This window comes from Aethalodelphis obliquidens, unplaced genomic scaffold (genome assembly GCF_003676395.1).
Source record: "Aethalodelphis obliquidens isolate GAN/ISIS:26980383/991018 unplaced genomic scaffold, ASM367639v1 scaffold30, whole genome shotgun sequence".
NCBI lineage: Eukaryota > Metazoa > Chordata > Mammalia > Artiodactyla > Delphinidae > Aethalodelphis > Aethalodelphis obliquidens.
This window is the reverse complement of record NW_020837974.1, coordinates 10,036,545-10,062,894: the sequence shown is the minus strand read 5'-3', so window position 1 is coordinate 10,062,894 and position 26,350 is coordinate 10,036,545. Positions and strand designations below refer to the sequence as shown.

The window sequence follows — 26,350 nt, the reverse complement described above, 5'->3', positions numbered from 1 at the left end:
AAGTTTGGTGTTTTCAAGGAATATCAAGAAGTCCAGTAACACTGGAGCAGAGTGAAGAAAGAAGATGTGGTCAGAGGTCAAGTACAAGAGGCTGCGACTTCCCTTGCAGTCCACTGGTTAAGACGCTGTGCTCCCAATGCCAGGGGTCACGGGCTCAGTCCCCGGTCGGGGTAACTAAGATCCCGCATGTCACACGGTGCAGCCAAAAAAAAAAAAAAAAAAGAGGCAGCTAGTGACCAGATCATATCAAGACTGGGACTTTTTCCCTCAGGTAGTGGGAAGGCATTGGAAGGTTTTGAGCAAAGGAGTGATGGCAGTGGCGGGGGGTGTTTGTGTCAACAGTCGATGACTGTGGAACACGAGTGGAAGTAGGGAGACCAGTTTGCAGGCCATGGTTCACGTGGGAGGTTTTGGTGGCCTGGACTAGGGTGGGAGTGGTGGAGATAAGAAGCGATGGGACCACAAAGATCTGATGAAGGTAGAGTTGCTAGGACTTACCGACGGATTGGATGGGAGCTATGACATTTTCTTGAGAAAATCAAGTTTTGTGTGTGTGTGGTAGGATATGTATATATATATATATATATATATAATATATATATATATAATATATATACATGACGTAAAATTTACCATCTTCACCATTTTTAAGTGTACAGTTCAGTGGCATTAAGTACATTCACACTGTTGTGTGACCCTCACCACTGCCCATCTCCAGAACTTTTTCATCTTCTTAAACTGAAACTCTGCCCTCATTAAACAGTTATTCTCACTCACCCCTTCCTCAGGCTTTCAGAAACCGAGGGATGTGTGTGTGTGTGTGTGTGTGTGTGTGTGTGTGTGTTTTAATAAAATGTTATCGTACTTAGGAATACGTTTACTATTTACAGAAAAGCTGGAGACTTCCCTGGTGGTCCAGTGGTTAGGACTCTGTGCTTTCACTGCAGGGGGCCCGGGTTCGATCCCTGGTTGGGGAAATAAGATCCCACAAGCCACGTGGCCTGGCCAAAAACATAAATAAATAAGAGCTGTAAAGATCATACAGAGAGCCCCCACATACTCCTCACCCATAACTTACGTAACTGTGGTACGTTATATGTAACTATGGTACATTTGCCAAAACTAATAGATCAATACCGTACATCACTATTAACCAACTCCAGACTTCACTCGAATTTCATCAGCTTTTCCACTGATGTCCTTTTTCTGCTCCAGGCTCCACCCTGTGATCCCACATGGCATTTAATCATCCTGTCCCGTTAGGCTCCGCTGATCTGTGACAGTTTCTCAATCTCTTTTTGTGTGTGTGTGTGTGTGTGGTACGCGGGCCTCACTGTTGTGGTCTCTCCCGTTGCGGAGCACAGGCTCCGGACGCGCAGGCTCAGCGGCCATGGCTCACAGGCCCAGCCGCTCCGCGGCATGTGGGATCTTCCCGGACAGGGGCACGAACCCGTGTCCCCTGCATCGGCAGGCGGACTCTCAACCACTGCGCCACCAGGGAAGCCCTCCTCTTATTTTTGATGACTTTGACAGTTCTGCAGAGTTCCGGTCAGGTATTTTATCGAATCTCCTTCCGTTTGGGTTTCTCTGATGTAGCCCTCCTGTTTAGACCAGCGTTATGGAGTTTTGGAAAGAAGACCGGAGAGGTGAGATGCCTCATCTTCTCATCACATCGCATCAGGGGTGCGTGGCACCAACGCGTCACTGGTGAGGCTCACCTGGATCACTGGGTCAGGGTGGCACGATGGTATAAAAGAATTTATATCCTTTGAGTCAGGTGTGCCACTGACATGATTCCAGCCCATGGAAATAAACGTGTACGGAAATGTTTACATCCTTGGAATTTTTTTTTTTTGAGGTATAATTGACATACAACTCAGATGTTTATTGTAGTGTTATTTGTAACAGGAAAATAACTTCAGTAATGTTATGGTTAACCTATGGCATATACATAGGATAGAATATTATATATTCATTCAAAAATCATGTTTTTCAGGATTATAAATGCTCAGAAATAATGAAAAGTGAATAAAGCAGAATGCCAACCTATATACAGTAGAATGTTTCTAATTTTGTTTTTAAAAATTGTGTGTGCATATTTTAAAATGTGAATAGTGGGTAATTTTAGGTAATGGAATTAGAGGTGATTTCTTTTTCTGTGTACTTTTCTGTATCTGCTAAAATTTTTGTAACAGCATATATCATAATGAGAAAAAAATGCTTTTAAAAAGATATTTTCTACCAATGATGACCTAAGTAAGACTAAAGATTGATAACTTCACCTAATACCAGATTCTATACTTTAGATAAAGAGCTGAATTTTTGGTTCATTTGACACAGAGATAGATTTGCCATGAAGTTAATGGAGCTTAAAAGCTTCTGGGCACCTGCCTTGCACTGGCCACTTCCATGGCCTTGGGGGATCCTAGCAACACATGCACATATGTTTTTGTAAAATTTGCTGAAGTGAGAACTTTTCACCACATCAGTTAAGGTTGCTGTCTCCTGTTCTGCCTTCCTCTTTCTGTCACAGCCCTGTGTTAACTTCCTCTTGCTCCTATAACAAATTACACAAACTTAGAGGCTTTAAACGCCACACATTTATCTGACGACGGTTCTGGAGTTCAGAAGGCAGAAAGTGGGTTTTACAGAGCTAAAATCAAGGTGTCAACAGGCTGTGCTCCTTCTGGAGGCTCCCAGGGAGAAACTGTGCCTTGCCCTTCCCAGCTCCTCGGGCTGGAATTCCTTGACCTGTGGTTCCTTCCAGCAAGGGCACCAATGTGCCCTTGGATTCCCCTGTTATCCCCTTCTGCCTCCTTCTTTTTATACTAGGATCCTTGTGGTTTCATTAGGGGACCCCTGTGGCCCCACCCAGATAATCAAGATAATCTCATCTTGGGCTTCCCTGGTGGCGCAGTGGTTAAGAATCCGCCTGCCGATGCAGGGGACACGGGTTCGAGCCCTGGTCCAGGAAGATGCCACATGCCGTGGAGCAACTAAGCCTGTGGGCCACAGCTACTGAGCCCGCGTGCCACAACTACTGAAGCCTGCGTGCCTAGAGCCCATGTTCTGCAACAAGAGAAGCCACTGCAATGAGAAGCCTGCACACAGCAACGAAGACCCAAGGCAGCCAAAAATAAATAAATTAATTTAATTAAATTTTGAAAACCTTTAATTAAAAAAAAAAAGACAATCTCATCTCAAGATCCTAACTGTAATCACATCTGCAAAGTCCCTTTTGCCTGTAAGGTAAAATAACAGGCTCTGGGGATTAGGACGTAGACATCTTTAGGGGCCATTATTCTGCCCCCTATAAGCCACTGTGTCAGGTGATGTTTGAGTGGAGATGGGCATTTTGGGAGTCTCAAGAAGGGGAAGCTGGGTTGGAGATTACATTTAGTTTTAGTTTAGTGGTAAGTATTACGTGGCTTGATGTTATTTCTGTGTCTGGGTAAATTATTGCTAGATGCCCTGGTATAGGAATGGTTTCCAGGAATAATCCGATGGTTGACTGTCAACTCTTCCGGTAACTCGACATCAAGGGACAAGACCCAAGGTCATGTTGTGGTGTGAACATGTTCCCAACTCCAAAAGTATGTGGGTAGTAGAGGAGAAACAAGGTTTTAAATGTACAGAGCCAGCAGCTAGTCTGTGGAAAATTCTTCCAGTCATTAAATGGGTGTAATTGTCAACAGAGGATTTGTTTTTCATCGATGCGTTGTCAAAACAGAAGTTCCCTCTGGTCAGGAAGATACTCAGTAACATAGCGTATTCAGTTATAAATACACCAAACATTCTTTTAAATTGTTGAAAGGAACTACATAAAGTAGAATTTATCAGAATTCTTGTCTGTAGCACCACGAAGAACAGCAAGTGTGTCTGTGGTATGAATTTTCATGTTTCATTTATCCTTATCATCAATAATAAAAAGGTAATCAATCACGTTGGAGGAAACATTAAATTATCTCTATTCTCTCCATAGAAAATGATATTATGAAATTTTTGTCACAGGAAGAGGCAAAGAGTCTGCAGCCAAAGATGTAGGGGAAAAAGGCATATGAGACAGGCGTGTCAGGTGTCAGGCGGTCAAGATTCTGCACTCAGTTCCAACATGGGTGTTTTCCCCACACTAACAAGCAATTCTTAGACACCAGCTGGGTGTCCTACCATTCACCTCAATCCTGACACTATTTACCTAGAGAGAGCGTCAGATTCCACAGGTTAAGGGCTCAGTCCTACAAGACTGTCTTCCCTACCCCTCCCCCAACTTCAGATGCCATTGGCAAGCCCGCATCGTCACCTGTGCTTCTGACCAACCCGCTATAGATTGGAGGTTCCCACATGCCCCTCCTCGGGTTCGATTAATTTGCTAGAGCTGCTCACAGAACTCAGAGAAGCATTTGATTTACTAGACTGTTATAAAAGGATCTATATAACTCAAGGACAGAAAGATGGGAGAGATGCACAAGGCAAGGTGTGGGGAAAGGGGAACAGAGCTTCCATGCCCTCTCCAGGTGCACCACTCTCCCTAAATCTCCACTTGTTCATCAATCCTTTTGTCTTTTCCTTCATTACCTAGGGATGATGGATTAAACCACTGGCCATTGATTCAATCTACAGTCCGTCTCCCCTCCCCAGAGGTCAGGGGGGGTGGGACTGAAAGTTCCCACCTTCTAATCACCTGGTTGGTTTTCCCAGCAGCCAGCCCCCATCCTTAGGCTGGTCCCAAAGTCACCTCATTAACAAAGCAAAAGACACCTTTATCTCGCTCTTAGAAAATTCCAAGGGTTTTAGGAGCTTTGTGCCAGAAACAGTGGAAGATAACCAAATATATACATTTCTTATTATAAATTACAAACATCATCACAGGTGCTGAATAAAAATATTCTTCTCGCGGTTTTATGATGTTAATGGTATTTGCTTGATAAAATTTGTTTTGTTTTGTTTTTTCTTGGTGGTTTTTCTCATTCTAAAGAAATATTTGTTTTGTACCTAATTTTGTACTTTTTTTCTTAAGGCAGACCTCACAGGCCCCACAAAAATCCAGATCTGCCCTTGCAGATAATATTTTATTCTTTTTTTTCCATTTCAGTGTAAAGAACTGGCCAAGTCCAAGGCAGAAGTGGCCTGCATTGCAATGTATGAAACAGACGTGTTTGTCGTTGGAACAGAGAAAGGACGTGCTTTTATCAATGCCAGAACGGATTTGCAGAAGGATTTTGCAAAATACTGTAGGTGTTAACAATTTTATCCTTTGTATTCATAAATCTTAGAATTTTGGCAGGCAAGACTTATGTATTATTTTCTTCTAAGATGTCATAAGCATTATCCTAAAAATGGTTCTGACACATCCCTTTGACTTAGCAAAACACTGAGTCCAAGAAACATGGTCAATGTATTTTACACTGTATCCTCAGCAGGGCCCCGGTTTTGTAGAATACATTTGAAGAACATAGAGGAAACTGTCTTTCATTCCTAAAATAAAACCAAATGGAGCAAAAATACTCTTATTTTACTCCTTCCCAAAGGAAAGGGAGAAACTCCTTCAAGGCCTAGTCGGTTTTTCTTTCAGCTAATAGCCATTATACTCCTTTGTCTTTTTTTTTTTTTTTTTTTAATGTGGGACTTTCGGAGCCTTCAATGTGCCAATACGTGTTACAAGGAGCATTAGTGAGCATATGTGGTCATCTGTGAGCTAAACTAGTCTAGTGTGTTAAAACCTACATGCTGTATAATGATTATCTCTACCACTGTAGGTCATCTGCCAGGTATTGAATTAGCAATTTTGTATTCCCTGGAACCAAGAAAGGAAAAAAAAAAAAAGTTTATCTTGTGTGTGTGTGTGTGTGTGTGTGTGTGTGTGTGTGTAGGGGGATATGGGTATAGATATATAGATGTCTCCAAGGGTTGGCAAAGGACGTATACCTGCTCTGAATTATGTCATAGAGTTTTCTGCATAGGAAGTCCTCTCAGAGTTTTAAATTGTCTGGCACTCTATATATATCCTCTCTATATATGTACACAGTTGACCCTTGAACAACATGGGTTTGAATTGCACAGGTCCATATATATTTGGAATTTTTTCAATAGTAAATACTACAGTACTACAACATCTGTGGTTAGCTGAATCCACAAATGAGGAACCGTGGATACGGAGGAAACGTGGGTACTGAAGGCCGACACTAAATTATACACAGATTTTCACCAGTACCCCTAACCCTCATGTTGTTCAAGGGCCAAGTGTATACCATTTTACTACAAAACAAACCTATATCTATGAAAGATCATACATATATATATATATATATACAGGAGAGAGGATGATTGATTCAGATTGACTTTGAAGACCAAACTTAGGGTCTCTACTATCAAGAAGATTAAAAAACTGAAGCAATCTTTAAATAAGATGGTGAGTATGTAATTGATGAACAAGAAAGGTATGCTCAGATCAGTGTCAACTGCCAACTGGATTTCTAATCGTTGAAATTGAATCACAGATTTTTAAAAAATTTTCACAGTGCATGCTAATTTTTCATATATAAAGTTATTCATATTTCTCTGAATGTGTTTTCTCTCTGTTTTCCTTGATAAATCTTGTAAGGCATTCATCTCTTTTAATTAAATTTCCAATGAGGCAACTTTTGGCTTTGTGATTTTGTCTATTGTTTCTTTGTTTTCTTTGTCATTTATTTCTGCTCTTTATTATTTCCTTATTTAATTGAATTTAATTGCTTTTCTTTACTAGCTTCTTGATTTGGTAGTTTAGGTCATTGAGTTTTTTAAAAAATATTTAAAGTTATAATTTTTCCTTTAGGTTCTGCTTTAGCTGTAATCCTCAGACTTTGATATGTTGTGTTTTATTACGATTTTGTTCAAAGTATTTTCTAAGAACCCTAGTAATTTCTTTTTGACCCATGGTTACTGAGAAGCACGTTGCTTAATTTCCTAATATTTGGAAATTTGGGGATTATTGATTTCTAGTTAAATCCCATTGTGGTCCAAAAACATACTCTGTATGATTTTAATCCTTTTGAGTTTATCAAGACCTAATTTATCACTTAGCACATCATTTATGTTGGTGACTAGTCCATGTACCCTTGAAAAGAATTTAGATTCTGCAGTTAACAGACCAATCAGGTCAAGTTGTTAAATGTTATTCAGTCCATCTGTATCATTTCCAATTTTCGCCTATTATTTTATCCATCATTGATAGAGGATTGTTAAAATAGCCAACTATATTGCATATCTGTTCCTCCTTTTGGTTAGTACATTTTGCTTCACACATGTTGAAGATATGAATATGAACGTTATTAGACATAAATTTAGGGTTGTAATGTTTTCCTGCTGCATTGACCCTTGCTTTCCTCACAAAATATTCCTCTTGCTTTCCTTTATCCTCCTGATCTTGAAGTCTCCTTTGTCTTGTATTAATATAGCCTCACCAGCTTTCTTATGACTAATATTTGCATAGCACAGCCTTTTCTATTCATTTACTTTCAGCTCTCTGTACTTTATATTTAAACTATGTCTCTTGTAAACATGCAGTTGGTCTTTTTTGTAAAAACCAGTCTGAAAATCTGACTCTTACTTGGATTGTTTCATCCATTTACATTTCATGTCATTATTTATATGGTTTAGTTTAAGCCTTCTATGTTGCTGTTTCTTTTCTGTTCATCTCATATGTTCTTTGTTCCTTTGAGACTACTTTCCTGCGTTATTTTATTTCTTATTTATTTTTTTAATAAATTTATTTTATTTATTTATTTATTTTGGCTGCATTGAGTCCTCGTTGCTGCACGCCTGCTTTCTCTAGTTGTGGCCAGCGGGGGCTACTCTTCATCGTGGTACACGGGCTTCTCATTCTGGTGGCTTCTTTTGTTGCGGAGCACGGGCTCTAGGCACGTGGGCTTCAGTAGTTGTGGCATGCGGACTCAGTAGCTGTGGCTCGTGGGCTCTAGAGCACAGGCTCAGTAGTTGTGGCACATGGGCTTAGTTGCTCTGTGGCATGTGGGATCTTCCCGGACCAGGGATCGAACCCATGTACCCTGCACTGGCAGGCGGATTCTTAACCACTGTGCCACCAGGGAAACTCCCTGTGTTATTTTAGATCGAGAATTTTTTTGTATTATATTTTATCTCCTCTATTGACATTTTAGCTCTTTTAGGTTTTTTTTTTTTTTTTTGGTTATTCTTGGGATTATAATATGCCCTCCTAATTTGTCACAGTGAACCTAAAATTACGATTTTTCTACTACACCTACAATGTCAGAACCTTAAACAGTATAATTCTGTTTACTTCTGTCTAGCCCTAATATGTTATAAATCCTGCAGTGCCTTATGATGTTTGTTTTAAGTAATCACTTTCCAAAATTTTTTTAAATAATCTTTTATATTTACCTACATATGTACCCTTTCTAATACCCTTTTTTCCTTCTTGTAGCTCTGGATTTCCATCTGGAATTATTTCCCTTCAGCCTGAAGAACTTTCTTTAGCATTTCCTTTAGTGTGGGTCTAATAGTAAGAAACCCTCTCTGATTTTGTTTATCAGAAAATGTATTTACCTTGCCTTCATTTGTGTGTGTGTGTGTGTGTGTGTGTGTGGTTTAAAAAAAACCATAAAATTTACCATTAAACCACATTTATGGGTATGGTAGTTCAGTAGTGTTGAGTATATTCACATTGTTGTGAAACAGATCTCCAGAACTCTTTCATCTTGCAAACCTGAAGCTCTATATCCACTAAATAAACAATTCCCTTTCCCCCACTACCTTGGCCCCTGATAACCACCATTCTCCTTTGTTTCTATGAGTGTGACCATTTCACATACCTCGTCTAAGTGGAATCACAGAGTACTTACACTACTAACGCCTGGATTATTTTACTTTGGGCGGGCATAACATCCTGAGGTTTCATCCATGTTATAGCATGGAACAGGACTCAGTCTGCCTTCAAACACCTCTAATGAATTTTTCAGTTCAGTTATCGGATTTTTCAGCCCCAGAGGGCCGTTTGGTATTTTTATAGCTCCTCTTTGTCAGTGCCCTCCTTTTGTCCATGTATCATTTAGTTGTCTTTCTATACTCTCTCTTAGTGCATTGAGCATCTTTATTTTAAATTCTTTGTCAGGTAGTTCATAGATCTACATTTCTTTAGAATTGGTGTCTGGAGTTTTATTTTGTTCCTTTGAGTGGGCCTTGTTTCCCTGCTTCTCTGTATGCCTTGTAATTTTTCCCCCCCCCCTGGGATTTTTCCTGGGCATTTGAAAAGACAACCACCTCTCCCAGTCTTGGCTTACTGGCTCCGTGCGGGGGAAGACCACCCATCAGCCCTGCTGGCTGTTCTAGAACCTCTCAAACCTTTTTGAATCTCTTTCGCCCCCTGGTGTCTCCCACAGAACTGCAGCTCTGAGTTAAGTCAGTGCTCTGAGTCAGGCAAGATATAAATCAGTTCCTCCAGTAACCCCCAGACAAGCCAGAATGTTGGACACACAGTCCACTCTTGTTTCCACGTCAAGGGAGGAGCCCCAGTCCGGGGGTTCCTTCGCAGCTGCTCTGCGCTATGCCACATAGAGGGAGAAGCATGAATAGGCACAGCAAATGCTGCAACCCTTCCTACCCCTGTGCTACAATCTCTTCTTGGTTTTCCAGTGGCTGGTCTGCAGAGTTCTCACAGAGGTGTTCTGGTCCGTATATTGTTAATTTGGTGTATCTGTGGAGGAAGGAAGGCCCATTGCTTCCTAGTCTGCCATCTTGCCAACATCATTCTCCTTGCTTTCGTTTCTGAAGATTTTTTTTTTTTTTGAAGTATAGTTGATTTACAACATTATGTTAGTTTCAGGTGTACGGCAAAATGATTCAGTTATACATATATTTATATATTCTTTTTGAGATTCTTTTCCATTATGGGTTATTACAAGATATTGAATATAATTCCCTGTGCCATACAGTAGGTCCTTATTGTTTTTTGAAGACTGCTTTTACTCGATATAGAATCTGGCTTGACAGTTTTTTTCCTCCAGCCCTTTTTTTTCTCTTTTGGCCGCATCGCGTGGCTTGTGGGATCTTAGTTCCCCGACTAGGGATTGAACCTGCGCCTTAAGCAGTGCAAGCATGGAGTCCCAACCACTGGACCGCCAGGGAATTCTCTTCCTCCAGCCCTTTCAAAGTTTCATTCCATTTCCTCCTGGTTGCCACTGTTTTAGATAACAAAGTCAGGTTCGAATTCTTATTTTTGTTCCCCTGAAGGTACTGTATCTTTTTCCCTAGCTCTGTCTCATCTTTGGTTTTCAGCAGTTTGGCCATGAAATGCCTATTTATAGCCTTCTTTGTTTTTACCCTACTTGGTCTGTGGAGCTTACTGAATCTGCATGTTGACGTCTTCATCAATGTTGGACATTTTTGGCCATTCATATCTCTTCAAATATTTATTCTGATTCTCTTCTTAATTTACACAGAGAAGGAAATTTGCTATTTAATGTTTTTTTATTTTTTTAATTATCTTTGGCTGCATTGGGTCTTCGTTGCTGCACGCGGGCTTTCTCTAGTTGCGATGCGGTGGCTTCTCTTGCCGTGGAGCACAGGCTCTAGGCGCGCAGGCTTCAGTAGTTGCAGCACGTGGGCTCTAGGGTGCGCGGGTTTCAGTGGTTGTGGCTCATGGGCTCTAGAGCGCAGGCTCAGTAGTTGTGGCACATGGGCTTAGTTGCTCCACGGCACGTGGGATCTTCCAGGACCAGGGTTTTAACCCGTGTCCCCTGCATTGGCAGGCGGATTCTTAACCACTGTGCCATCAGGGAAGTCTGGCAGGTGGATTCTTAACCACTGCATCACCAGGGAAGTCCAGAAATTTGCTATTTATTGTCTCACAAGTCATTAAGGCTCTGTTCCTTTCCCCCCCACTTTTTCTGTTTGTATTCAAGTTTCAGATTGGATAGTTTCTATTGGCATTTCTTTGAGGGCACTGATTCTTCCTTCAGCCGTTTCCAGGGTGCTGTTAAGTCCATCTGGTGAAATTTTCATTTCTGATTATTTTCCATTTCTAAAATTGCATTTTCTTTCTTCCTTCTGTGGTTAACATTTTCATTTCTCTGTTGCAATTTCCCTTATATTAATTTGTTGTGTTCACCACCCCTATAAAAGGTCTTTCATGTGTTTATAGCAGTTGTTTTAGTCCTTATCTGGTAATTTTTTTTTTTTTTTTTTTTTTTTTTTCTTATCTGGTAATTTCAACATCTGCGTCATTTCTGGTTCTGCGTCTATAGATTTTTTCTTCTGTCTTGGTCACGGGTCACATTTTCCTGCTTCTTCACATTCCTACTAATCTTTCATTTTATACTGGGTATTATGCGTGATATGTTGTAAAAATAAGTTAAATTGCATTTTCTTCTGGCAGGCAGTTAAGTTACTGGCAGGTCACCCTGTCCCCATGCGGATGAGAGTTGCCCTTGGCCCTAGAGCATCCCTCTTGGTCTCAGAAGGCGGCCCCTCCTCCTAAGATGTGCCCCTTAGTTTCACAAGGTGTTAAACAAGCTTCTCGAGCTTGGTGGATCTTGAATACCAACCCCTGTCTTTCTGGCACCACACAGCTGTTTAAATCTCTGCTCAGCAATTTACCTTCCAGATGTTGCTTTTCCTTAAAGCCTCACCCTGTGCTTGCAGAGTTTGGAGACGAAGCAAGCATTTGAGGGAAGATGCTATGATGATACTGGGTCTCCTACCTCTGTGACTCATTTTCTCCAGAATTTCCCTTTCAGTGTTTAACCACAATGGCAGTCCTGATATGTGACATAGATTTCCTCGTTTCACTAAGACGGCTGCTTTTTGGTTAAGCTCTATTTCTTCCTGAATCCCACAGGAAGTCAGGAGTTCCCATGGGGGAAAAGCCAGGTCAATGTGCATCTCATCCCATATGTGTGCTTCCCTTCTTTCGAGGATAGCATTCCTTCCTGCTTTCGCCTGTTTCTGGTTGTTCTTCAGTGCTTTCAAGTAGTTATCTTCTCATTTTGTCCAGAGCTTATCGTTCATTGTTCCTGGCAAATACACACTTCTCTGCCATCGCTGGAACAGTAATACTGGGTGTCATTCTTGAACGTGTGATGGTTATTTCTCTAGAAGTTGTCTTGAAAGTTAGGAAAAATTACCATGGAATTGCATCAAAAACACATTTACCTGCCTTCTGAAGTTAGGAACCAACTCCCTGCTGTATAAGCATTCACAAATTTAATCCTCAAAACAGAAGGAATTTAGAATCAACCTGGGTTAGGGTTATAGGTGCTTAATATTAAAGCAATATAAAGTAAACCAGGGACTGGCGAGCTTTCTCTGTAATGGGAGTGATAGTAACTGTTTTAGTCTCTGGGTCATTACAGCCTCTGCTGCAGCCACTCACCTTGCTTTTGTAGCACGAAAGTAGAAGCAGGTGATATGGCGATGAATGCACCTGGTCAATAAAACTTTATTTACAGCACTGAAATGTGAATTTCGTGTTATTTTCTCAGGTTATGAAGTAAGTCCTTTTGAACTTATTTAACCATTTCAAAATATGAAAAACCATTCTTAGCTCACAGGTCATACAAAACACAGGCCGCGGGCAGGATGTGGCCCCAGGCTGTAGTTCACTGACCCCTGGACTAAACCTGCAGGCAGTACTGTCAATTATTCTCTTTACCTCTTATTTTACCTGTGGGCCAAAATTGTTTGAATGACCAAACACACATAGGTTTTCACCTGCTTCCTTCTTTTAGCCTAATTGGTTCTGATATGTGAACATGCCTAGGAATTGCTTTGCAGAATTGTTTACACAGAACTATATATATCCTGTACTTCCTGGATGTCTGAGGGTTTTCAAGTATAATTCTGTCTGTGCATGATTTTTGCCTTACATTTGACCCTAGAACGTAACTCCATGGTACAAGCCTCTCTGGCCCAAGAAATCACTTTGACGGTTTTCAAGTTACTGCCTCTCTACTCCAAGTCCACCCTTCTTTGTCCTGCCTTGTGATACTGGAACTGGACCCTGTAAACATTTCTCCCTTGGCAGCTGGCCTAGGACCTACCTTGGAGGCTTTTTCAGGAGGTCCCTGGAGGAGGAAGACACTTCTCTTCCCGTTTCCAGTGGGCTCGCACCTGCTTATACCTGTAGCACACGGTGACCAATTGCACTTGGGATTCCCAGGGGCACCCCTGCCGCACACAGCATCCAGTTGGCTCCCCTGCATCCCGGCCAGCTGCCCAGCAAGTCACACAGAAGTCCCAGAAAGTTCCAGAAGGAAGCTTCCCAGAGAAATCTCAGGGGCACCACACCCACCGGCAGTTTCCCAGGGAGTTAGTTCCACCAGTGCCTGAGAGAGAGGCCTCCTAGAAAGTTCTGCTGGCATCACCCCATGGGTGGTTTCCAGAGTTCTGCCACCGCCCCAGAGAACAGCTTCCCTGCAACAGCGAATCTGGCGGCACCCCGGGGGCCACTTGCCAGTGGTTTCCACTAGCACCTCTAGAGGACGGGTCCCTGCTTGCCAGCCCCAGTTTATGGCACCCCTGCAGACTCTGCCTCCTCCCCAGAGAGGCCTGGACCTCAGCCTCGGGGGGACTCTCTTCCAGGATTAGTTTCTCCCTCAGCCCTTGTGGTGGTCGATGCTCCTGCTGCCTGTTACTTTGTGTTGTTTAGAGTTCTCATTACCCCTTAGCAGTTCATCCTTGTTACTACGATTCTGTTTTGGTTCTTTTTTTTTGGCTGCACCAAGTCTTAGTTGTAGCATGCAGGCTCTTAGTTATGGCTCGTGGGATCTAGGTCCCTCACCAGGGATCGAACCCGGGCCCCTCACATTGGGAGCACAGAGTCTTAACCTTGGGACCACCAGAGAAGTCCCACTAATGATTCTTTTATTAAACTTTCCCTGTTCAAATTAATGTGTGGTTTCTGTGTCCTGACTAACCCTGATGAAAACAAACAGTTTCAAAACTTTTGCAGTAGCAGCTGACAGGGGGGCTGTTCCCGAACCTGCCCAGTGCTGAGGGTCTTCCTACACAGTGACTGTCACTTGCAGACTGGATAGCAAATAATTTTCTTTTTTCTTTTTTTTTTTTTGGCTTCCCTACTTGCCCTGCGGGATCTTGGTTCTCCAACCAGGGATGGAACCCGAGTCCTCTGCAGTGGAAGCGCAGAGTCCTAACCACTGGACCGGCAGGGAATTCCCAGCAAACAATTTTCTGTTACCATTTCCTCTGAACTACTAATATTTCCTTATATGTTGAATTATTTATTGTTTATCAGTAGATTCATTTCACAGGTGATCACTATGTTATTTTATCCTGTTCATCAGAAATAGCCTGTTCTTTGTTGTGTATTTTTTTTTTAATTAAAAGGTCTTGTTTTGGACTTCCCTGGTAGCGCAGTGGTTAAGAATCCGCCTGCCAATGCAGGGGACACGGGTTCAAGCCCTGGTCCGGGAAGATCCCGCATGTCCCAGAGCAGCTGGGCCTGTGCGCCACAGCTGCTGAGCCTGCGCTCTGAAGCCCGTGAGCCACAACTACTGAGTCTGCACGCCACAACTACTGAGCCCACGCGCCTAGAGCCTGTGCTCCGCAACAAGAGAAGCCACCACAGTGAGAAGCCCGCGCACTGCAACGAACAGTAGCCCCTGCTCGCTGCAACTAGAGAAAGCCCGCGCGCAGCAACAAAGACCCAACGCAGCCAAAAATAAATAAATAAATTTATTAAAAAAAAAAAGATCTTGTTTTATGTCTATTCCTTTTTCCTTTCAGTACCAGAAGCATGGACGTTAAGAAAACGCACAGTACAGATACTTGGATACTGACTTTGTACTGATCACTCGTTTACAGGCATTGCCGAAGGGCTGCAGGAGGTGAAACCCCCAGGCCCTGCCAACGGGATGCAGATTGATTCAGGAGAAACGGAAATACTCAGAAAAGCCGTCGAGGACTATTTCTGCTTTTGTTACGGTAAAGCTCACTTTAAGCATTAATTCTCTGAATAGTTCACTACAGAAGATGGTTTTAGAAATCATTTTATCAGCGTGACTATTTAGACCGTCTCTAACATTGGAAAAATCCACATTCACATCAAGGGAAGAGCCAGTAAAGTACCAGATCAAGTCTTCTTAAGGAAGACCACTTGGTCTCTTCTGGTCCATTGGAACCTCTGAATTCATCAGCCTTCAGTCTTTGCAGAGCCCCCTCCCCATGGCCATGCAGTTATTAGATGTTCATGGTTGGTTCACGCACCAGCCTCATCCTCATTGGTCTCCCCACCTACCCACATCTTCCCACAGGCATGGAGACAGGGATTTTTTTTTTTAATACCTACACAGTGCTTAAAAAAGCTAGATAACAAGGAAGTCTGCAGGTGTTGTACTTGTGATAGAAGCACCTTAGCATCTTAGGGCCTGGGTCATCATTCCTAGACAGCTGCAAACATCTGTGTGACCTGCAGGTCCCTGTGACCATTTGGATTTGTGGGACTCCTCCAGCACAGGGGATCTTAGGGTCTCAGGCTACACTTCCATATGAGAAATGGAGCTCCAGCACCTCGGGGCTGGTCAGCCAGTGCAGAGACACCGACGTATCCCCAGGTGGACTCAGCTTTCTACAGGCAAGTTGGCCCAATCTGTACAGTGTGACACAGGGACAGCTAAGCTTTGGGCAGGGCTCTCATCCTCTTTGGCTGCAGCCTGAGTAACCTCAGGCTGTTCCCTGCAGCCCTGGGTGCACCAGGGTGAGCACCCTGCATTGTGCAGCCTCCAGGAGAATGGAGAAAAAGACCTATTAGTTTCTTTCTTTTGGAAATAGATTATTTTTAGTTAATTAATTTACTTATTGAAATATAGTTGACTTACAATATTATATTAGTTTCAGGTGTACAACATAGTAATTCAATATTTTTTTAAATACATTTATTTATTTTATTTATTTATTTTTGGCTGTGTTGGGTCTTCGTTGCTGCGCGCTGGCTTTCTCTAGTTACGGCGAGCAGGGGCTACTCTTCGTTGCGGTGCACGGGCTTCTTATTGTGGTGGCTTCTCTTGTTGCGGAGCACGGGCTCTAGGCACACGGGCTTCAGTAGTTATGGCACGCGGGCTCAGTAGTTGTGGCTCATGGGCTTAGTTGCTCCGCAGCATGTGGGATCTTCTCGGACCAGGGCTCAAACCCATGTCCCTGCATTGGCAGGCGGATTCTTAACCACTGCGCCACCAGGGAAGCCCCTGTGATTCAATATTTTTATAGATTATGCAACCTATTATATTCTCTTATGTGAAGATTTAAAGGAAAACATTTTATACTTTTTCTTTTGGCCTTTTGGTCGGAAATTTTATTAACTTGAGATATAGAGGCATAGGACACTTTAAGCTTTTAATAAATTTCAGAACCAAATATCACCACCTGTGTTTATGACACTAAGTGAAACTGACTATCAGGGATTTATGCTCCTATTATTTAAAGACATCCTGCTGCTTCTTCTAGGCAAAGCCTTGGGGACGACAGCGATGGTGCCTGTTCCTTACGAGAAGATGCTGAGGGACCAGGCAGCCGTAGTGGTGCAGGGGCTCCCAGAAGGGGTCCCCTTTCAACACCCTGAGAACTATGACCTTGCAACCCTGAAGTGGATTTTGGAGAACAAAGCGGGGATTTCATTCCTTATCAACAGGTGATAGGCTCTACCCCCTCCTAACAGCTGATACACTGACTTAATTTCAGTTAGTTAATTCTGTCCCGTTATGTTTAGAAGTTGGTTATTCAGATGTTTAATCTGTCCGTCTTGTGTGTTCATGTCAGGTAACAGTATTGGTTTTCTTGCAGACCCTTCCTGAGTCCCGTGAGTCAGCTTGGTAAGTGACAGCTTCTCATACTTGGTGACTGCCCTTGACTGCTAAACCAGTTCTGCTTCTTAATTAAAATGCAAGTTTGGCACATTCTAAAGCTTGTTTATGCTTTGTCTTTCCTGCCTTGAGGAGGCCACCTCTGATCCCGGGGCCAGGGGTGGTGGGGATGTTTGCAGGGACTACAGCTCAGGGAAACACACATACCCAGCCTAAGAGCCGGGACGCCACCCTCCCGTCAGCTCGCATGCCGGCGAGCGTCTGCGTCCAGCCCTCGGAGGGCAGGAGATCTACCTTGTCCATGTGCACAGGAGTGTGAGGATGCTGGAGTGACTTCCTGGTCTCTGAGCACCAACCACAGGCCAGGCGTTGTGGGATTCAGGAGTGGTCTGGGCTGTGTGACCGTTCCCGTGCTTCTGAGATACATGATCTGTGAGGAGGAAAGAGACTGTTCAGAGAACCAGGGGTGACCCGTGGAGGAAATCCCTGAGAGCCCCCAGAAGGGGTTAGAATTGTGTGGTCAGAAGAGCTTCCTGGAGGAGCTGGCCCCCAAGATAAGCAGGATCTCAATAGCTTGGTTCCCCCAGGATGCCCATTCCATGTGGTCAGGCAGAAAGTTATGTGCAGGGTGTTTGAGACCATGTTTGGGAAACCAGGACCCCTCATAAGCTCCTTAACTGATGAAGAGACCAAAAAAGAAAATAGTAAGTTTACCAGGAACATTTAGAGATCCATCTATGCCCACTTCCTTATTTTCTCAGATTATTATTCTGGATCATAGTTGGAAACCTTGGGCCATAGCTGTTCATGAAAGACCAGGTCTAAAGAGGGTGTTATGCTGAGCCTATATAGGTACAGAAGCCAGGTGGCAGGGGTGGGTGGAGGGTCTGTCCACATGGACTGCCTTGGGGTATAGAGGGCCATGAGACACTCCTGTGCATGGGCTACTCACAGAGCAGGTATTTCTGGAGCAGTTGTGAGTTCCTGGGGTCCCCCAGTTCACATTAAAGGAGGGACTGGAGGGTGAGGGGTGGCAGGTGACCAGGTAACTGTTGTCCCAGGTGGCTTGTATTGTCATTATAGAAATAACGGTAATAGCTGCTGCTGACACTTATTTTGTGATAGGCACTGTTCTAAGCACTTTGCATGTATTAATTAATCCTCACCCAACCACCATTTTGAGATGAGGAAACTGAGGCACGAGGAGGCTTAGTAACCTGCCAGAGGTCGCTCCGGCACAGGTCTGCTCCTTGGCCCCCATTGTGCCCACACAGATGGCCCAGGCCCTGGGGGCTGCTTTGAGTTGGTCTCTCCTCCGCTGCTATTCCATGATGACCTAGAGCCAGGAATTCTGTTCTCTTTGTATTCGCTTTCCCTTTATATGCCTTTGAATGTTGTCATATTTCAAGGTGCAGACAGAGGCTAGCGTGTGTCTTTTTACTCATGCACAGGTGGGCCTGGGTTGGTAACAGATGCTGAGAGATCAGTGACATCACCAAGTGAAAGGTAAGGGATAAATAAAAAATTAAGTCCCCATCTAACCCAAATGTATTAGTTTTTAGGCTATGGAATGTCTTATTTTGTTACATATTCTTTATTCAAAAGGATGTTTGGGATTATGAGAATATATTCATTGACACCTTTAACTTTCTTAATAATTTGTTACAACATTAAAGTTGAGGTAGCTTTGCATTCAGTTTGATGGGGGGAGGGGAACCTATGATGGTATGGAGAGCTGGGGATTAGATTCAGTGTGTCCAGATGCCTTTGGGCAGTTCTCACCCTGCCCATCTTGACCAGCATTCCCTTCTCCTTTTAGCTGTGCCCCCATCAGTGTGAAGACTGAACCCATGGAAGATTCTGGTATGTACACTGATGCTTGTAGAATCAGGTGTTCAGCAGGTCATTATTTGACTCCTTTCTTTTGTTTTACTTAAAAATGGGACTTTCAGTAAACCAGGAATAGAGGGGAATTTCCTCAACTTGATAAAAAAAAATTTACAAAAAACCTACAGCTAACATCATATTTCATGCTGAGAAACTAGAATCTTTCCCACTAAGATCAGGAGCAAAGCAAGGATGTCCCCTCTCATCACTCCCTTTCAACATCATACCGAAAGTCCTAGCTAATGCAGTAAGACAAGAAAAGGAAATATAAGGTATATGGATTGGGAATGACAAATGAAAACTGTCTTTAATTTGCAGATGATATATTGGTCCATATTTGGGTAGAAAATCCCAAAGAATCAACAAGATAATGGGGATAGGTCACTAATGAACCTCAACGGGGGCCTTATTTGCAGAATAATCATATTTTACTCAAATATCTAGGGAAAAAAAGCCTTCTAATTCAATAAATATTAGGTACTAAGATGTTATTAAGTAGATATATTTGTAGACAAAGTTATTATTTTAATTATATGGAAATTAGAACTTGACTGCTAAATGAGTAAAAAGTCTTGAATACACATTTGGAATATGAATTTGATTTATGAATAAAGCAGTGTTTTTATTTTTGGACATAGCTTATTTTATTGCTTTCTTACACTCTGTCATTTCTAAATGTTCTACAATAGACGTACATTACTATGACAATGTATATTGGGAAAAAAATCCCTCTTTGATGGTGAGAGTAGTTAACCCCCATCCCTGCTCTTCCACGCCTCAAAAAAAAAAAAAAAAGGCATTAGAAGGAAAAATGTTAAAGGTTAAAAATAGAAAAAAAATTTTTTAACTCGAATGTTTAATCAAGGGATGGAAAAGTATTGAAAGCGTTAGAAGTAGAAACGTTAGAAAACCTAAAATAAGTACATAAAACTGAAACTCAAACCTCAAAAAGATAAAGATGAACACAAGCTGACTGTACGGGGTAAAACGAGAAGTTAATAATGTTTAGAAAAGCAACATAGAAATAAGAAATAAACAGTTCCAAATGTAAAGTTAAAGTTAAATCTGAGATAATGTAAAAGAAAAATATTCAATATTAAGAAAAGATGGAGAGAGGAGGCGAAGAGAGATGTTACCTCCAGTGAGATGGAGGTCAGAGCACGAGCTTTGCTGAAGGTAGGAGATGTGGTTTATGCTCAGCTGCCTCCCCAGTCCCTTGGGGCAGGAGTAGCCTGAATCCACCCTTGTCATACCCCAGGGTCACTCCTATCCACAGATAACATGTGCTTGGTAGAAGCTGCACCTTCAACGTCAGCCTGAAAAGAGCGCCTGTCCATTGTAGGTATTCTAGGTCAAACCAACACAAGTCAACAAAAAGGAGCCAGATATTTCAGCCAACAGAATTCAGCTGTGGCGTCTTCATCCCACTTACACGTGACACGCCTTACACGCTTGCCCTTTAATCTTAGCCTTGGATGCGTTTCCAAGCTCAGATACATTCTGCCTGCATCTCTGTTGGTAACAGAGAATTTAAAACCCCCAAGCCACAGTCTCCTCTCAGAAACCCAGAAAACAAATGGGGTGGGAGTGAGGGGTTGTCGGCTCTCCCCGGGGGGCCCTTTCAAGGATCCGCGGCCCTACCGCCTTCCCTTCCGCCCTCACCAGCTATTGGGTGGATGAGCGTTTCCCGCCAGCCTTAAAATAGGCCTCTTTTGTTGAGGCCTCTCTTTGGAGATGTGATTCCCTATAAACAATCCTTAATAATGTGACTTTCTACCATGGATTTCGTGATATGAATTGCTTCCAGGTGCCTGCAGGCTTCTGTGAGCTGACCATCCATTGGCCTTATTTCCTGTGATGTTTGTGTAGCACTTGCTGCACAGAACGTTTAAATGGTTTTAACTTCTGAATTTCCCCCTCCCCCCTCATATTTTGAGGAAAGGCTGAAGCGATTCTGCATTCTGCACCGGCAAACCTGCTTTCAGTTGCCTGCATTGAAAAGAAATTTTTCTTTGACAGCCCAGCTGTCACATATTTATCAAATCTTTGTACTTTAAAGTTTTACTATAAATTACAAAAGTTATACATGTTTTAAATAAAAATTCAGTGTAGGAAGTGGTAATAAGTAGTGTAATAAGTAGTAATAAGTAAAATTCCTCTTCACTCCTCCCCTCTCAAAACTCCATCTCTCTTAAATCTCACTGCACCTCAAATTCCATCCCCGTTTTAAGGGCAACAGCTCTTTCAGATTCTTTCAGATCACTTACAAACATGTAAAAAGCTTTTTTCTTTTTTATGCACAAGTAGACCTCCATTTGTGAGCTCTCCTTTAATCTTTCCATCAGACTACCTTTCTGTCCCACTTCTGAGCAATTTCCTCAACTTGCTCAAGGGCAGTATCCATTTCACTGATATGGCCATCGGCCGTGTCCATTCTGTTCCTCAGTTTAACAAATTTTTCTTTTTGACAGTCACATTCGTTAATACCCAATCTTACTATCCCTATGCCAACAGAGCTGTTAAAGGTTTTCAGAAGACCTCCTCCCCCAACTTGTAAATTAACACTGAACAGTGAAATCCCAAGCTTGTCACAATTTTTGGTTTTGCTTCTATTAACTTTCACAGTTAAATTATATGTATACTTCAGTATCAGTTATCTATTGCGGTATAAAAGAGCACCCCAGAACTTAGTGGCTTCAAACAATAATTTAGTCTTTCTTACAATTCTGTGTGTTGGCCAGGCCGTCCTTCTGGTCTGGGCTGGCCTCACTCCTGGGGCCGAGGCCTCAGCTGCCAGAGTTGGGCCTACCTCTCTCCTCTTGGTCTCACATCCTCCAGGCTCATTCACGTGGCAACTCTGCTCCAAAAACAGCAGACGCTGATGCACGAGCACTTTTCAAGCCTCTCCCTGCATCCCACTGGCCAAAGCAAGTCACATGGCCAGGCCCAGATTCAAAAGGTGGAGTAGTTTTCCACTTCTAGAAAATAGGAGTGGGAAAGTTACATTGCAAACAGGTGTATATACTGGGATGGAAGACATCTGTGGCTAATTTTTGCCATCCACTACACCTTTCCCTGATAAAGCCTTTTGGTTTAACCAATGTAGTTTCCCCAGGTTTTGAAATTCATTTTGTTGTAGTAAGTAAATTAAGATTATCTGTGCCAATTTGGGCCCCATTACAGCAGAATATTTGCAATACTTATATTGCATATAAATGCATGTACATATTCATCCATCTTGAAAGGGAAACTTTCCCCAAACTGGGAATTAGACCTCTTTCTCCTTCCCTTCTTTTCCTCCTTCCTTCCATCCATCTCTCCTCCCTTCCTTCTTTGCTTTATGTTGTTTTATTATTATTTTAGATTTATATTTTTATATGGATAAACCATTTGTTCCTACTGCATGAGCTACAAGTTCTTTTGCTGATTGCCGTGTTGCTGTGTTGATCCAAACAGAACCTGGAAGATATACTAACCAGTCATATCTCTGTTCGTAAGTCTAGCCTAACACATAATTTTATAATTTCCATTGCGTTCAAAGGCATTTCACCGAAAGCAACAGTTATGTCAGTCAAGAAAGAATCAGAAGATCCTAATTACTATGAATATAGTATGCAAGGTAATGTCATTTTCTAATAATTTTCTTCTTTAGAAGTTATCTGTGATGGAAAATTTTAATTAGCACCCATCTGGAAAACAGGAAAAGAGTCGTAAAGATCCATGTACACTTACCCAGGATCTAACACACGGCCATTAGGGGAAACAACTTTACAGTCATAAAATAGATTGTATTGATACTTAGCCTGAATCCACATGATTCTGGGCATCCGTGAATGTAAAGACATTTCAGGCTGCATTTTACTAGAGTTTGTCTGTTAAATATTATTTTGTGTGATCTAAAATATTCCCGCCTTAATTCTCTTCTGTCCAGTGTGTCCCCTAGGTTGCTGAGAAAATAGTAAGTGTTAAAAGAGATGGAGATGAGTTAAGAAATTCAAGTGCCTTTTCTTTTTTTTTTTTTTTAATTAATTAATTAATTTATTTTTGGCTGCGTTGGGTCTTTGTTGCTGTGCGCGGGCTTTCTCTAGTTGCAGCGAGTGGGGGCTACTCTTCATTGCCGTGCGTGGGCTTCTCATTTCAGTGGCTTCTCTTGTTGTGAAGCACGAGCTCTAGGCACACACACTTCAGTAGTGGTAGCACGTAGGCTCAGTAGTTGTTGCTCACGGGCTCTAGAGCACAGGCTCAGTAGTTGTGGCACATGGGCTTAGTTGCTCCGCGGCATGTGGGATCTTCCCGGACCAGGGCTCAAACCCATGTTCCCTGCATTGGAGGTGGATTCATAACCACTGAGCCACCAGGGAAGTCCATCAAGTGCCTTTTCTTAATAGTTGTTTCATTGACAGCATACAAGTTCAACGGGGAGAAGACAATTGTTACCAAATACACAAACTTTCCAAACATGGCGCAGGTGGGTGCTGTGTGCAGTTAGGTGGCTTGGTTCTCTACCCAAAGACCAAAATCCCGCTGGACCCCAGCGTGATGTCAGTTTGACGATATGGTACTCATGTCGCTGTGACTGCCGTACGGTGTTCAGATTCTTTCTCCATCTTCCAGCTCCACTGGGAATGGAGACAGAGTGCAGGACGATTTGCAGTCACATCCTCAAACATTATCGGATCAGAAATGTTTCCTACAAAATCTTAACTTTGAAAAATTTTCTGCAGCATTATGTAGCTCTGAAACTTTTGCTAAAAAAATTGTTTCAAAATATCTAAAGGCAGAGACCAGTGGAAGTTCTGTGGTAATTGCTCTGTCCTGGGCCAACCCCACCCACCCTCGTCCGCCCCCGCCTGGCCTGTCCCTTGTGACCAGTCTCCTTCCCTCTGAGCAGAGGATCTCTTTTCAATCCATCCCACACACCCCACCCCAATCACTTGTTCTCTGAAAACTGGGATCTGTCCACCTCTCTCCCCCACTCTCACTGTCTGTGACTCCTTACCACCCGTAAACTCCCAGTTTCCTTCCACGTTCCTACTGCTCTTTCTGGTCTCCCCTCCTATTTCATCTGCCTCCATCACCCTCCCTGGGCTCTTCAGACACACAGCTCGGTCTGTGATTCCTTGAATGTGCCCTGAATCCACCTTCCACAGGGCTTTTATATAAGCTGATCCCTCCCTGTGACTCCCTTCCCACCCTGCAGACCACTGAGGAGTTCCCCTGCTTCTTTCTGGGCACAGTCAGAATCTCAACTCCTGCAGGGAGCTTCCAGCGTTTAATGTGACCTGCTGTGTTCTATCTATGCTTTTGCCAGGACTCCCTCAGCTAGTGGCAGGAAACACAGCATCTTACTCCTGCCCTGGAGCCCCAAGCCTGGGCTTTCTACATACTGAGCACTCGAATGTGCTTGCTGAGTTGAATGTGACCCTTATGAAGAATCAGTGTAACATTTGTTTCTAAATTACTGTTGTTTTGAACAAACTACTTTTAATTAAATTACGTCTTGGCTCCCAAGAATATATTTTTGAACTTAAATGACCTTGGTGTTGATGAAATCGTGTACAGTCAGGGACAGGATACTTACAGATTCTGCTCCAAAAGGCATCAGTGGAATGAACAAGTTAGATGTACCTGCAATTGATCTATTTTAATTTTTCAGAAAGAAGTACATTATTTGAAGAAAAACATTTACGTTAAATGTGTGAATTTATAATCTTTCTCCTGCTTTTGGAAATGACAGAACTCTTCAAGAGATCTTTGTAGAACAGCTTCCTTCTTGATGCCAGAAAGTTCCAAACTGCCTAACATCGTGGACTCTATTCCATAGCACTGAATGTTTTTGTAACCATTTAGTTAAATACTCACATGCTGAAGTATTGATGTCTATATCCTTTAAGTAAGGGAGATATTTTTAAATCCAAAAAGACAATCAGTGTGACTTGCTCAGAACGGCGATTGGCCCTCGGGGAGCCCCAGTGAACACGGCCCCACCAGTGCTCGGAAGCTGCCCCCACCAGGACCTCACGATCCATCTGCAACACAGATCTCTCGGAAGACCTCCGACACACATTTACACGTGCACACATAACATCTTGGCCCACGGAAGTCCCATAGGTCTTCTGCATGTGCAGGGACCCCATCTCCAGGGTCCCCAGAAATGAAGAATGCACAGTACAAGCTGTGCTGAGACATAGTGCACCCAGGCTTCCTTGATGCTGATGGATGTCAGAGCATCAGTACCATCCTGTTTTCTTCCTGGCTGACACTGCATGATATGGGAGAGAAGCCTTCCAGGCCCAAGGGAACATGGATACAAAAGCCCAAGATCAAGGAATTAACAGTCTTTCTCGAACCACACCACTCCGACACTGACTCTTCTGCTTCCCTTTTTCACATTTAAATACCCCGTACATCGATTACATGGAGCCCAGCTGGATAATGCAAAATAATCTTTTCTGAAGGTTAGCGATGAGCACACTTAATCCCATCTGCAACCTAATTGCCCCTTGCCATGTAACATCATCTGTTCACAGGTTTTTGGATATCTTTGTGGGGGGCAATCAGCCTATCGCAAACAAATCGAGTAACCTAGATGAAATGGACAAACTACTGAAACTGACTAAGGATAAAACACAAAATTTGAAGAGTCATATAACAAGAATTTGAATTAGTAATTCAAAAACTTCCTACAAACAAAAGCACAGGACCAGGTGCCTTCACTGGTGAATTCTACCAAGTGTTTAAAGCCCTTCACGGGACTTCCCTGGTGGCGCAGTGGTTAAGATTCTGCCTGCTAAGGCAGGGGACATGGGTTCGATCCCTGGTCTGGGAAAATCCCACACACCACGGAGTAAATAAGCCTGTGCACCACAACTACTGAAGCCTGCATGCCTAGAGCCCATGCTCTGCAACAAGAGAAGCCACCCCAATGAGAAGCCCGGGCACCGCAACGAAGAGTAGACCCTGCTCACCGCATCTAGAGAAAGCCCTCACGCAGCAATGAAGACCCAACGCAGCCAGAAATAAAATAAATAAATTTAAAAAAATAACAAATAAAAAAATAATAAAGTCCCTCACAAACTCTTACAAAAGATAGAGGAGGGAACACTTCTAAACTCATTCTGTTAGGCCAGTATCATCCTGATACCAAAACCAGACAAAAACAACACAAGAAAACTACAGAAAAATATCGCTTATTCATAGACGTACAAACTTTTTCAATAAAATGCTAGCAAATGAATCCAGGAACATATAAAAAGGATTATACATCATGACTGTTGGGCTGCACCCCACAGGCCTGCAAGCCTTGTAGTTGCCCAGCCTCGAGACCAAAGAAAGCCCAGAGACGGAGACATCGGCGGCTTATTGGACAGGGGGAATCTTACACATCTGAAGCAAAGTCCTGGAGCAACACCCCACCGTGCGACAAACAGTAGGCAGCACGTAACTGCAACCTTCACTGCTTGGAGGAGAAGGAGGCTACCATTTATAGAGGGAATCGACATCAGGTTGGCTCATCAGTTACCAGAAACACAGCGCTGGGGCAGGGGGCAAGCATGTACCAGTTACTAACTAAGCCCTATAATTAGGAGGACTGGGTAGTCATGTGAGTGAAGCAGGGACTTGTCGAGCTGGGC

General features: G+C 42.9%; 1 protein-coding gene and 1 long non-coding RNA gene across 6 annotated transcripts in view; one reads left to right on the top strand and one right to left on the bottom strand.

Moving 5' to 3' along the window:
- Window positions 1-26,350, top strand: part of LOC113630596 (general transcription factor II-I repeat domain-containing protein 2) — a 54,148-nt gene that overhangs the window by 10,708 nt on the left and 17,090 nt on the right. For both annotated transcript variants that reach the window (XM_027126192.1, XM_027126191.1), the window contains exons 3-9: window positions 5,093-5,231; window positions 14,836-14,955; window positions 16,474-16,657; window positions 16,810-16,838; window positions 18,281-18,335; window positions 18,649-18,692; window positions 22,258-22,335. In XM_027126192.1, coding sequence (XP_026981993.1) covers window positions 5,093-5,231; window positions 14,836-14,955; window positions 16,474-16,657; window positions 16,810-16,838; window positions 18,281-18,335; window positions 18,649-18,692; window positions 22,258-22,335 — 649 coding nt within the window. The remainder of the gene's footprint in view (window positions 1-5,092; window positions 5,232-14,835; window positions 14,956-16,473; window positions 16,658-16,809; window positions 16,839-18,280; window positions 18,336-18,648; window positions 18,693-22,257; window positions 22,336-26,350) is intronic.
- LOC113630597 (uncharacterized) overlaps window positions 1-26,350 on the bottom strand; it is a 47,770-nt gene that overhangs the window by 4,530 nt on the left and 16,890 nt on the right. For 3 of the 4 annotated variants that reach the window (XR_003437030.1, XR_003437033.1, XR_003437032.1), the window contains exons 6-8: window positions 21,439-21,694; window positions 17,124-17,259; window positions 16,163-16,214 (exon numbers count right to left, since the gene is read on the bottom strand). This is a non-coding gene — a long non-coding RNA (uncharacterized LOC113630597). Of the gene's footprint in view, window positions 1-16,162; window positions 16,215-17,123; window positions 17,260-21,438; window positions 21,695-26,350 lie in introns of those variants that run through there. The other variant, XR_003437031.1, reaches the window with a different exon arrangement.